Here is a 14,213-nt window from a genome sequence, read left to right as displayed (position 1 = left end):
CAAATTTGTTTTAGGTGAAATAAAAAAAGACCGGTTTCCCAATTTGATGTATTGGTTATAACTGCATTGACTAAGGACATTTCACATTATATACATTTTTAGAAGTTTAGATAATAATTGTTATTATTAGGCCTGAAATGGTTTATGTGAAAGTTGGTATGCTTTCGTACATCTAAAATCCAGGTGTATAGGTACCTATAGATTCAACATTTGATGTTGTTTAGGTAGCGAACCTTAAAAGAATTGTTAAAGATTCAAAAACTATTACGCGCATCCATGAACAGCAAATGTTATTCGAAAAAAAAACACCTCACAATTTTGTAACAAAACCAACGTTCTCCCAAACGGATCCCCATAAACTTTCTTACAAAACTGTAAGTGTAATGCTGTCAACACTTCCAGTAGAAAACCGGAGCTTCTTCTTCGCAATCATTCATTTCGTTTCCTATTTATATAGGATACGAAATCGATGGATCTATCTTGAAATGCAATTTGAACATTCTAGAAAACATCAGTCAATTTCAAATAATTTTTTATAATTAATGTTTATGGTTCTTATACGAGTTTTATTCGTCAATACTAAATGAATAGAAACGAAAAGATACATCCAAACCGTAATTCCACAAAAGGCTATAAACAATCTACGAAGAATTAAGATGCAAATATAAATGAATTAATCGCGCAAACTAGATGAACTGGCATCGTCTGGGTAATTCACCGCCTAAAACTATCACTGATATACACAAAATGACATGTATTAAGATTTAATTCATTTCGTTTGCATTTACATTTAGTCGTTTCCATTTATGACAAAGATACAGGAAAAGGGTAATTTCAAACTGTTTTCCGGCTTGACATTCAAGTCAACCAGAGGCTAAAAGCATCCTCATATTTCAGGTAAATTAAGAGATTTACAATATTGTACATTGGAGTAAAATACAAATTATACATTCCGTGCATAATGATATAGTGTTCTAAATTAAATTTACATCATTTACGCACACACGTACACCAATCAAATATGTTATTAAATTAGAAACAACACGGAACGTACACATTTAAGCTATTCAAACATAGGCGAAAATTGTAATTTATGTTAATGTTAATTTAAATCCTCGTATTAAGTTAGGTTTAGTGATGAATTAATGATGACATGCCTCAGGCATTGTTTTGATGCGCTATCCGTAATTATGAGCCACTACTGCAATTTGTAATTACAATGGAATGATGTCTTAATTCAACCTTAAGAAGACAATTTCTAGAAGATATTATTTTTGATGAGATATTCGCTTGTTTTGAGAGAAAATGGCTTGTTGACGGAATTTAAGGAAAAATAAAAACGATAAAGAAAACATTCTTCATAGATAAAAAGACGTTTAATAATGCTAATAATAAAGGTCTAAAAGAAAGAAAAGAAAAATAAAAAAAAAACATCAATATAACATCAATTATGAAAGGTACAAAAAGAGAACGAAAATGTATAAATAGGCTAAAATGTACACACGTACACAGTACTTTACGTAATGGGCATGCGATTTCACTGTTCCATATACTAGAGAAAAAAAAGTACTGAATGTCCAATGTTTTGTTTACACCAACTGAAACGAAAGTTGGAAGGTGGATTCACATAGATATGTTTGTCAAAATTTGTCGCATTTGAATGGTGCTTAGTCCTAATATTTTGTTGTTAAAAAGCCAAAAAACACTGTTCATACCCATAAAGAGTATACAGTAATTGAAATACAATTTGAATACAGATTGAGATATTACCAGTTATAATTATTATGGCTTTTGAAGTATTACTGATAAACTGTGTATCTATAAATTGCCTGTTCCTTGCAACACTTTGAGGTTAGATGTTGTCTAGTGGTAACATTTTCGTGGAAAGTGAGGACTTCTCCGTGGGCACTCGAATTGGGGTTAGGTGTGAGTCGTCTTCCATTTGAAAACATCATTTCCAGTGTTGTTCATCTAACACTATTCTAAAGTTACTATTCTAGAGTTTAAATATTGTCTCTTCTTTGTAAGCAAAAATTTCATATTCAAGAAAATATAGATGCTGCCATAAAACAAGTTATTATCATTTAGATAGACAGAGTAAAGGTAGATATATTCTGTTCACATTTATACATATTAGTTTTCTTCACATTGCAGTAAATAAAGTCAAAACGATTGCGTGATTTAAATTTCAAACTGGTGTCCATTTTTTATTCTGCAAAACTCGAAGAACTCTTTTATTATCAACATTACATCAACAGGTCATGTTTTTCATAGAAACAGTATTGGCAATATTTATTGGTCACTATTTAATTTGAATTTTTCAACTTTATCGTTATTACTGTGACCATTTCATTTTCATTTTTCTTTCATCCCTCTTTAGATTAGAACGATATCATGTACAAAAGTTGAAAATGAAAAAGGCAAAATACACGTTACTGTAGGCTGTTTATTGTTGCTGACATGATACCATACTATAATTGGCTGGTAATAAAATGCGATAGCTGTTTTTAAAACTTGTCAATCGCCAATGATTGTCTTGAAAGAAAGATAATTGGCTTGCTTTTGTATGCACATAGGGCTGTCACAAATGTATAAGATATAGTCCTTCTGAAAATATTTAAACGTTGCAATGTTCAGGCGTAGGAGAATCAAGTTTCGAAAGTCAGGCAATACACACAAAGGCTGGAAAAAGAGATCTGACATTTCCAAATGGTCTGTCAGTCAGTATTTCTTGGTGCAAAAATAATAAAAGCGATTTGGATAGCACGTCAGGCTACGATTCTTGTCTTTGTACCATAGCATAATGCGTCAACTGAGCCTCCCCTTCTGAGTTCTTTCGTCTATGTAATGTCCCAGTTAACGCATAGCCGGAATAAAAATCAGACTTTGTAACGAACGAAGTTAGAACCAACACAAATTCCGGTAGAGGATCATTCTTAATCTTTCCAGTTATATACACCATTCCATCTTTTGTGTCCATAAATTTAGCATGAGTTTTTATCGTTTTACCTGCCGACTTTTGAATAATCATGCAACGTTTTTTGTTCCACCAAAGTATTTTAAAAGTCCAAGTCGTTTGAAGTGCGACGCAAATCCATCCTTCATACGGAAACAGCATAATCTCAATTGGATTTTTCAATTTACGTAACAAGCGCGTGCAGGGGGCTCCCACGCTTTTATAGTATCGTAGATTGACCATTTTGCTCAATATTTAAACAAGACAGTAAGTATACACAAACTAAGAATATCGTATAGTCGGGACAAGTAGATGAAAGCAAAATCCGTATCTATAGAAACAGCATGATAAATAAATCTATGTATTTCTTTAGATTTAGAGTGCGTTCTAAGTTAAGCTTCTAGTCGATGTAAATCTAAACACAGAATGGTATTGAATTCAAAATCGATGTTCGCGCAAACGCTTCAGAGATGACAGTGGCAAATAATAGTACGCCGTAGAACTTCAAGCACGCGAGATGCTTGTTATCATTAGCATTATGACAGACTGAGTTATCTTGGAAACTGGCCTAATCGCCGATCCACGTTATCGATGGAAATTAACATTTAATTGTTTTGCCTAGAAGAATAATTGTGACTATCAAAACGTAGAACAAGGATCAATTACACACACTATCCGCTGGTTTACTTCTTCGCAGGTGTATTGAACATTCCTCGGAGCGTGTCAGGTCGCTTCTTCAAACGTTGTAATTAAAACATGTCAACTAATTCATCTTACCTAAAAATTGAAAAATATACTATAGTTATGAATGATGCGTCGGCATTGGTGACACAACTACTACTGTCTTTTGCGTGACGAATATGAGGTCATAACCTCGTAAATCAAGAGAATATCATGATTTCTCGATCTTCTTCTTTTGATATATAATTGTATTCGGTCCTGATAGTCTGCTGACTATGCACGAACGCGTAAGAAATGGATTAAGCTGTCGAATGGAGCAACCCTGCAGCAATACACTAGATGCATTAGTATACTTGATTAAACTCATCGCATACTCAGCATTTTACTTACCTCTTCTCTTACGTTTCATGTAATAAATGAGCGTGAATTGATCATACAAATTAGATTAAAAATCGTCTGCATTGTGTAGCATCTTCGTAGTCACCGTTCCGCCTGCTTGATGCTCAAATTTCTGGATATATCAATAAATTTAGCAATAATTGTCAATTCTAACTAAACGAAAGTTAATTTCTTCGTTTTTCTTGTTTCAACTTTGACTGGTAATCACAAAAGCGTATTTCTCGGCACGCGATTGTTGCTACGAATGAATTCTAATGGCATGTTTATAGTGTCTCTCAAATATTGTCTATTTCACCATCCATCAATCATTGTAATCCCGCGCTGTCCACGAACCTAGAAAATTAATAATGAGCCTCTTCCGAGGATTTCCATCGCTATTATCTTAGGTTGTGCGAGCTATAGAAACAGCATCAACCTACACTAAACGTGTATAATAAAGTAAAACTGCCATTTTCAATCACGTCAAAACTGCAAAAACACCGTAATTACAGACAATTAAGCTTCTTGTTGTAGGCGCGAACCTTCATTATATCATCACAATAAACCACCAAGACAACAGAGCGTCATCAAATCTCTTACTATATCCAAGGACTTGTGTTAAGAATGGACGTAATGGTTTGAAAGCTCGTCGAGCTTAACGTAATTTTGTGTGATAAATTAAATTTTCTTCTTTAAAGGCCTATTCACTCTGTGCTAATGTAGATGTAAGAATAGAATCTAATATATGATGATACGCATATGAGCGACCAAATAAAAGGTGATTTGTTCGTGTTAAAAGGTCAGTAATACAGTTGTATTTTGTGTCAAAAAATGCATTATAATGATAATTCTTTTCTTGATCATAATACAATGGGCCCTACATTATAATATACAGCTGAAAAGCTAAATATCGGAGTTGGATTGAATCACCTTTTACGTTGCCAAGCAAAAATGACTCGGGATCATTAACATACAAGTGGTGTACGCACAAAGATAAATGTAATTCGACGAATTATTCAGTCGAGCGGTTTAAATCGGCGAGGATTGAACCAGATTGAAATCTTGTTATATACTGCATTTCTAGGATGAATACGTTGTTAATAAAACAATGCTATATAAAACGAACGTCAAAATGATTCGCATTTATTTATCTTTTTCAAAAATTACATTAGAGTGGTTTAAATCGGTGGGGATTGAACCATATGGAAATGTTGTTATATACTGCATTTCTAGGATGAATACGTTGTTAATATAAAATGTATACAAACATCCTCTACCACCTAATATGCATAAAATGCTTATTAATATCATAATTATTCTTTGATGTATACATTATGTATATGTCTAAACTATTAATACTTCAATCAATAATATTGTGTCCTCATTATTGGTACAGGAAATGTCCTTAATTATTTGTAGTCATCCTTATTTCTGATCTAATCATGTATAGTGCGATTTTTTTTAATGAACTTATGTTGTCAACCTAGATCTTCTATCAGGTCACATTGAATTAGTACACTTCGTTGTATGTATTAGTTATGTACTTAGAACGTATGTACTTGTAACGCTAACTTACAGAGCTAACAGAATTGTGGAAGCACTGTCTGATTCAGAAACAGTCCTGCCATAAAACATACTTTCCACTAACATTTTTGTTTTTGTTCAGTTGCAAAAAAGAAAAACACTTTAAACTATAATGGTGTAAATAAGGAAAAGTGACATTAATATAAACAAACTATATATAAATAAATAAATAATTTGGGCACTATATTATCTGTCCAGTCATTATTGGCAAATTCTATAATACATTGTTACATATGTATCACATGATACGTATGTGATACATATTATTATAAATAGTGGCTGTCAACAGTAACCTAGAATTGTCATAAAGAACCGGCTAGGCCTATTAAAGGTAAAGAATAAAGTTAGAAACATGAATGAGAAATATTACGAATATAAAATTCGATTCATTAACATTTGAAATTATTGAGAATAGCCTGAGGAGGTTTATATGACTATGTGTACGTGTTATTGATCTGTTCACACCGGTGTCACACATCGATATTGCACATGACCGGGCCTACATTAATGTACGCTGATATTTGTCCGACAGTTAAATACGTTCGGCATCATGTTGTAAACTGTTTCATGAAACCTAGATACATACCTGAATTAAGGTAAAGAGAACTTGATTTGTAATTTCAATGTCACACATCTCATCCCTTAAGAAACTATAATCCAAGGGTTTTGAAGATTTCATATTCAGGTTTTAATCAAACGTGGTAAAAACTACGATACATGTTTACAAAACTGCCGCTAGTTTCAATTTTTATTGTGAACATATCTTTTAAATGCTTAAAAATAACAATCTTAGGCCTATTATTTGTGTAGTTATCTGTTTCAATATTTAATTTGTTATCAGAATAAGAATCGGTAAAAACAATGCAATGAAACGAATGTCAGAATCGCATTTATATTTTTGTCAAAAATTAACATTGGAGTATAGGCCTAATTGTATTAATTTTAATGTGCTTTAAGATAAAAATTGCAACATTTTCGCGCCGCTCCTTTAGGCAGTTATATTCAAGAGAACGGAAGCATTAGGAAACAGTTACCATGCGGTAGCTTAGATTACTACGGCTGAAAAAATGGGTATTTAGAAACTTGGACTGGGCATGCGCACACCTCAAAGCAAAGTCTGTGAAAAGAGAGTCTATGAAAACATTTGCCGATATTAAAGTGCATGTAGACGGTAGTTTTCGTAAGATGAGCGACGTTTTTTAAAGAAATCGTGTATGCAGCGCAAACGGTTCAAATTGCGCAAGTCACCTGCCTTTTATTGAATTCTCATTTCTGTATTTTCGAACACGTTATGTACTAACAACATTACATGCAATCTGAGCATCAGTCTTATGATATAGGAAATCGGCTGTTTTCTCTTAAAACAGTCCGTTATAATTGACAAAAAGAAGGTTAAGATTTCGTTTATGTAACACTGACGTCATAAATGCAATAGATAAGAAATTTAAAGAAACATGCTCATCAATGTAACGTAGACGATGGGTAGACAGACGTAGACGTAGGTATGTAAACATTAACGCGTCTGATTCAATCACTTTAAGTGCATAGAATAGAAATACTGAACATAATTTAGACTAAGCTCTAAATATTTAGCCATAGTGTTCCAATTGGTAATTTAAAAGTGAAACCCATCAACAAAGTGTCTTCATAGTGGTGGTGTTCCCTGAATATTTTCATAGCAGCGTTTTTGATAAATTGGGGCCTTATGTCGAGAAATGTCCGTGGTTCGAATCTCAGCAGATTCTCAATGTCTAATCAACAATCTATTTCTTTTATTTGTAATATTATAGAACTGTTATATACAAAAAGAAAATACAATTACTTTTCCCGTGCTCATATTACTGTTCTTCTTCTTTAAAAAAAAATGATTTCAGACAAACCGCATCTTTTTTTTAGAATGAAGAAACGTTAATTAATGAAGATTTAAAACATCTTGAAATTAGTTCACAAATTATCCAAAAAAACTTTGTTTTCTTATAAAATATCCTAATGATTTGTAGAACAATTTCAGGATCTAACTATGTTTTTATAATTTCATTATAGATTTATGAGGTTTAAAAACCCTGTATTATGTTATTATAATACACAAGCGTAAAGAAGTAAAGCAACATTCATTCACGATCTGAGATTATGCTAGATCATCAAATATATCCCGAAACGACAAATACAGTTTGTTGATTAATGATTGGTCGTGAAGCTAGGTTAATAGGAAGCTCGAGTGTCACGTCAAAAGCATAAACCTAAATGATAGGTACGGTGGATCTGTTGTAATTCAACTGACTTTATTATCTAATCCTACATTAAAGAGGTTCTCCGATGTTATAACAAGGATAAACACGCGTACGATCCTGCTTAGAACTTCTAAATTTGCTTATATTGACAAAATCGTAATTTGGAATAGTTGCGGAAGCTATCGCAACGTTGATTAATATTGTACGCAAGTATTTCTATATTTCGCAGTCTGCTTCTGTGTGTTGCGTAATTCAATGCAAGTGTTTCTTTACTTTGTTGTCTGATGTTGTGCTGCGTAATGCAAATGCATATTTGTTGTTGAAAAAACTCGTATAGGAAACCAATTATAAGTTTGTGTTACTAGTGTACGTTACCAAATTAAACATTAATGACGTCATGACCCATGTGTCCTGTGAGTTTTCTTTGAAAATCAATTATTCTTAATGTTTCTATAAAGGCGACATAATCATATTATAGTATTATTGCTCAAGCATTGTCATTTTACTACTGTTTGACAAGTATACACACAACTGACTTCAGCTTTTCCATATTAGTATAAAATAATCATTTAAGAATAAGGTCTACCTACCGAAATACCAACGTACAGTAAGTATGTAATGGTGTACATTTGAATTTAAAGCTACATATTATTGAACAATCATTTTGAATTATGTTCCAGAATCCATAAGCTGCTTTATCATCGATTTTGACTATCCTAAATCGTACATAAGATATGTATTGGTATCTTCAAAGAAAGGCGGTATGCTAGAAGCTATTCGGTCAATTATACAAATGAGTAATATACCAATCAAGTAGTAGCTGATTTGACAGGGATTGAGCATGCGCATAATGCTCTTGGTAAACAACACCAAGCCCTCTATGTTTTGTGATAAACTCAATGTAATTTAAAATGGTTTCAAAAGTTAACCTAAAGATTGCAAGTAATAATTCAAACTCTCGTCTTAACACTCATGTTTATTTTACTAAAGTGTGCGTCATCATAATTTAAATATGATGACACATGATAATGTTGATGTTTGTTTAAACCGGTTCCGTTCATGTTTTTTAGATAGTATTTTTGTTGCTCAGAATGTTGAAATCGTCAAAATATCCCTCCCTGAACGTTTCATCCTTTTAAAAAATCCATCCAAAAACTAACTTCGAATATTATATTTTTCTGTTCTATGTATAGTAGCGATTAATATCTTTATTTAATATTCTTAATGGGTAAAACTACTAAATCTATAAATCTGTTTTAAAAATAGTTTTGTTACAAAAAAAAGGAAACGAAATTAGATCTACATTGATTTAACTTTCATAAAACGTCAATGAAAAAAAATGTTTTTAAAATTATCTTTTATAGATAAATAATTTTGATGAATTACCATACTTCTAAATTAATGCTAATTCTACGTGCAAATAACCCCGAAGGAACATTGATAGCATGTTTGTAATGTTTGGTCAATAAAACCCTAATCTGTATAAATTATAATTAAAATTCACAATATGTCCAGAGAAAGGTTTATCTTAGTTCATACAGTCAAGGATTTAACTTGAATGAGTGTGTATTTATCCTAGTATTACGCCTATTATTTTATTTAATATTCATCACACAAAACAATATGTTGAATCAACAATTATTCCCAAGGGGTATTTGTGACTGGTTTTCAATCTTTTAGAAGCAAGTTAACATTTCGTGAATACAAATTGTCATTTGAGAATAGAAAAACGATATTTAAAGTTCTATAAATGTTGATAGAATCATGGTTTGTGTACTAAAATGCATGTTAGGAGGTATTTAAGCAGATCTGTTCCAACCTAAACTCAAAGAGTACAATTCTTTTAAACACAGATTTTATGACTTTATACAGGTAATCACTAGATGGAGACGATCACTTCAGGGTCCATAAAGGACAAGACAAAAGAAGACATATTAGCAAAAATCATTGGTTGTTGAATTTGACGACTGCATTCCACAATTCATTTTCGTTCTTTTTATTTGAAAAACTTCATAGAAATTTTAAAAGTAAAATCAATTCGATATGTACTGCCTTAATTTCACGACATAGTACCCGATTCTCGTTCTGTATCTCCACACACTACAATATTTGCAAGGATATTTTGTATCGGTGCTATCTTGTAAGATTAGGTCCTTAAGCTTAAGATTTATTTCAAAGAGATTAACATTTATTACAATTAGCTGAAGATCAAAAAATAAAATGCTTTGACTGAAAGTACTAATATAGGCCTATTAGGCGTGATTATAAAAGATTGACATATTTTTTTCACGCGAATCTCATAGATTGTTTGGTTGCACATTTAGTCGTACGCAACAAAAAGTAGATACAATTTAAAAATAAGTTACAGGTGACCGAAGCCGGTTCCTACTCCTTTATTTTATATTGCAGTATCATTAGGCCTACAGTATTTACTTCTGCAAGGAAAGTTTACATATGAAAAAGTAGTATCTTCATTGCGTTTAATCAATTCCAGTTACCTTTAATACACACCCAGTACACAGGTAGACATCTTCAATTACACTTTGTCAATTTTAATTATGAGTAATTCATTAAATACAACGTTTAGTCAGAATTAAACAGATTACGTAGGCAGAGCTCATCAATATCTTGCATGGCCACAGCGACACGTATTACTACTGTACGAGTACAAGCAAAAGGTTATATAAGATACTGAAATCGCTGTTTCCGCGTACCAGTCGACAAATAGACGTGTCGCGTTGACCAAGTAGCTAATGCGTCGACCAACAAATGAGTCTACGTCGCCATCGAGACGCCGTCTAGTAACTTTACTGATCAATATATCACATGTTATAGGTGATATCAATTATTAAAGACGGAAATTTCAATACGTCATATATGCAATGTTGTTTTATAGTTTGATTTATCGTCATGAATTTACAAAAAGAAACACCGAAATGATGTTCAAATCGAAATGAAAAGCAAAAATTCAGATTCTATCTTTCGTTAAATGCCGCCAGTCAAAAACATAATTCAAATTCTTTGCAAATTAAAATAAAGAAAAGAGACGACGGATTTAATTATGAACAAGAAGGAGCGTTCGCCCCAACAAGTACACTCACTTCCCAAACCTGGACCGCTCTACTTGGGCTATTATACGTATGAATATATGGAAGAAAACTGACTTTTGCATTCAATTTTTAATATATAGTCTTTAATTAGACACAGATTCAGAGTATACAGTGAAGGCAAGGGCGAGATGTAAGCTTAGTGTTTCCTAGTAGGCCTACAGTAAAATTTATGTCATTGCCTAATTATTATTAGAGCTGACATAATGTTTAATTTCGAAACGTTTCTACCGACATGCGCAGTCTTTAACCACCATTCCATCGTATTTATGTTTGTATGTTATAACGCCCTCATTGATATACAGTAAAGAGATTGGTTCCAGGTTGTTTGCAACACAGCAAGGCTTTGGGAATTGTTTCGGCTTATATTCGTGAACCAATATCTGTATAACAGCATGTTTTGTTGGACTCCAACGATCTGTTAAGGGGAAGATACACCGTCCACTACAATGAAAAGCTTGGTAAGATTTTGGGGCAATGATCCAATTATCGTATCCGATTTCTTTAAAATCAACCATCATCTCTCTTTTCCGGCAGTAGTTTTTTCTATTTAATCCTCGTCTGTTTCGGATCTTCCCAAAGTTGTTATCAATTTTAAAGTTTGCAGCCACTTCTTGATCTATCATATTGTCCAATTCGTTTGAGTTGCTCCTCTGTACGTTGCTTATGACGTCATCAGAGTATATAACAAGTAAAGGTTGATACTGAATGTGTTGTGAGGTATCTATTAGCATCTGCGGAATGATGTCATCAATTTGAACACGCAAGAAACACACGTGTTTGTTATTGGTCAAAAGTCGTTTTATGACGTAATCCGTCAAATCAAAAGTTTCCCAACCATTATTTTCCTTGTATATATGTTTTATGAGCACCTTTTCAAAATGGCCGTTGACATTTTCTTCATCGTCTTCATATATAGCGATTTTGACAAAGGCCCCAGTTCCTTGTTTTTGTTTAACTATTGCAAAAAGACGAAGTTCTGCTAGAACGACTTTCTCGTGAACAGGAATGGTAACGTTGAAACGTAAAAAAATCTCACTAAACTTTGTTAATGATTCCAACTCGTAGTTTCCAGAAAACTCATCAACTTCTAAGGTATAAACAAATATATAGTGTATCAGTTTAAAAAACGGAAAAATCAACCATTTGTTTGTTAACGTTTATTGATTTTAATAATTGTACATTTAACTGATAACGTAACTGTAAAACTTCAGATTGGTTTTATTACAAAATAATTTTAAAAAAATAAATTGTAAGATCGTGTGCCTGTTAGAGCAAATTTGTTTAAGCTAATTCTTTAAAAAATAAATAAATAAATTGATGGTTAAAAGTTTCGCTGTCCTTTACAGCTATCTTCAGAAAAACAGCTGTTCGTGGTTAGACTTACTTAACTTAACAACTTAATTATTTTTAAAAGTGTTTTTATTTCATTGGTTTTGTAAAAAAAGAAATTACCTAATTAATTGTTACTACAAACAATATGAACATCAAATAAAGAGTGCAGAAAGGAAGGAACATTGATAGTAAACAATAGAAATTTAAAAAACTATAACACATTTGATCGAAAAGATAAATTGATAAACTAAACTTACCTTCATTAAGAAAACTTCGAACGATGTTAGAACTTGGATGGGCGTACCGATTTGATGAAAAGCGTTGGTAGAGTTCTATCATATATGGCGGTGCGCGAGAATCATTCTCCTTAAATTCTCTTTTCTTCTCTTGAAACTGTTCGTACACACTCTCCTCCATCTGAGCAAACTGCTGATGCATGACATCATTGTTTGATGTTTTTAGCTGAGTGTCGGAATACTTTTGTTGATTGTTGAGTTTATCGTACTGAACGCTCTTCTGAAGTGATAGTGATAACGACAATTGTAGAAAACAGTAAATAAATAATACTTTTACGTTTAGAAATGTCATTCTGGTTACTTATAAATGTTGTAAGAATATCCTATCGAGTTGAACAACTCACAGAATACTCTCTGACAAACTTTTGTGCCACAGCACTGTCAAAACAGTTCCACTTCCAAGATGTCGTTTAGAAAAGCAACACGTCCTAAACAAACAGCTAAAGTAACGTGCAATCAAGTTAGATAATTAGGCCTAGCTTTGTCCCGATGAAGTTTACGCCGTTAATGCGGTACACCAACTTGAACTTATCTATGTTTGAAGTTGCTAGAAACTATATCCACTATCTTTACTCAACCGAATTAGGCCCAATTAATCTTCACAAAAACATGCACACATAATCAAACTCATACTGTGGTAACGAGTTAACAGAAAATAAACGTCATTTTCTACTTAACATTGCGAAAATGAATGCTAAATTCCGAGAGTTTACGGTAAGTTTTATCAATGTTTGGACTACTCAAGTTTCTTATAAACTTTTTAAAGATTATTAAGGCAGGCCTTAATCTCTACAGTTATTAAAGTATTTCAACTATTTTATTAACGAGTTTGTTTATTCTGGAGAATTAATTGTGGATATATTAAAAGGTTCTTTAAAGATAGACATGTTATGTATATAATGTAAGCACACATTGAATTTAGAAATGATTTGAGATACTTCTATTACCCTTTTCAAAAAGTTGGTTTCACAGAAGGAATTTTCGACAGTATTTGATTTCCTAGGTTCGAATACTCTGGAATTATTAAATCAACAGGAAAAGTCATTAAGTTAAAATTGTAATTATTAATGATCACAATGCCTCAGTTGGGTTCTAATGGCCATAATGAGATAACACTTTTAATTAAGAAGATTCAATTTACTGCTCTTCACACTGCTTAGTAATTTTGATTCATTATCGGTATCTGTCTATTTGAGCGCTTTGGTAACTATGTTGACGGCGGGGTTGACGGACTTTTTGTAATAGGCCTTGAGAAAAATGTAAGCTTGAGCTACATAAAGAAAACTTCAACATCATTTATACCTACAAATAAAAGACGGTGTAGAGGGATAGAGGGATACTCTATAGAGTATATATATATTCTTATCTCAATCCTACACTTTCCTTAGCCCCTCCTCAGGTTCTTAAGACAAAATATTGTTAGTCAACCTTTCAATCATAGTCTAAATCTAGACGATAGCCATATAATCTTATTTTGGCCAGAAAACCACAAATAACCCATGATTTACATTTAGAAAGTAAACTTCGAAGATTGAATAATTTTACATAAAATAATACTAGTGTAACTCCAATAAAGAGACATATTTTTGAGAATTCAACAAAAATATTTAATTTTATTTAAATAGATTATTTATTTATTTTAATT

At 32.4% G+C, this 14,213-nt stretch overlaps 2 protein-coding genes across 3 annotated transcripts in view; one reads left to right on the top strand and one right to left on the bottom strand.

The window, feature by feature from the left end:
• The window catches only part of LOC144844277 (uncharacterized), a 62,503-nt gene that overhangs the window by 44,652 nt on the left and 3,638 nt on the right, over positions 1-14,213 (top strand). The window lies entirely within an intron of this gene.
• LOC144845748 (bone morphogenetic protein 10-like) lies at positions 11,165-12,860 on the bottom strand. The gene is made up of 2 exons (XM_078703179.1): positions 12,530-12,860; positions 11,165-12,027 (listed from the first exon to the last, which is right to left on the bottom strand). The coding sequence occupies exons 1-2, from the start codon at positions 12,858-12,860 to the stop codon at positions 11,165-11,167; spliced, it is 1,194 nt and encodes a 397-aa protein (XP_078559305.1).

This window comes from Antedon bifida, chromosome 6 (genome assembly GCF_963402885.1).
Source record: "Antedon bifida chromosome 6, ecAntBifi1.1, whole genome shotgun sequence".
Lineage (NCBI taxonomy): Eukaryota > Metazoa > Echinodermata > Crinoidea > Comatulida > Antedonidae > Antedon > Antedon bifida.
The sequence above is the reverse complement of the archived record's forward strand: the minus strand, read 5'-3'. Positions and strand labels throughout refer to the sequence as shown.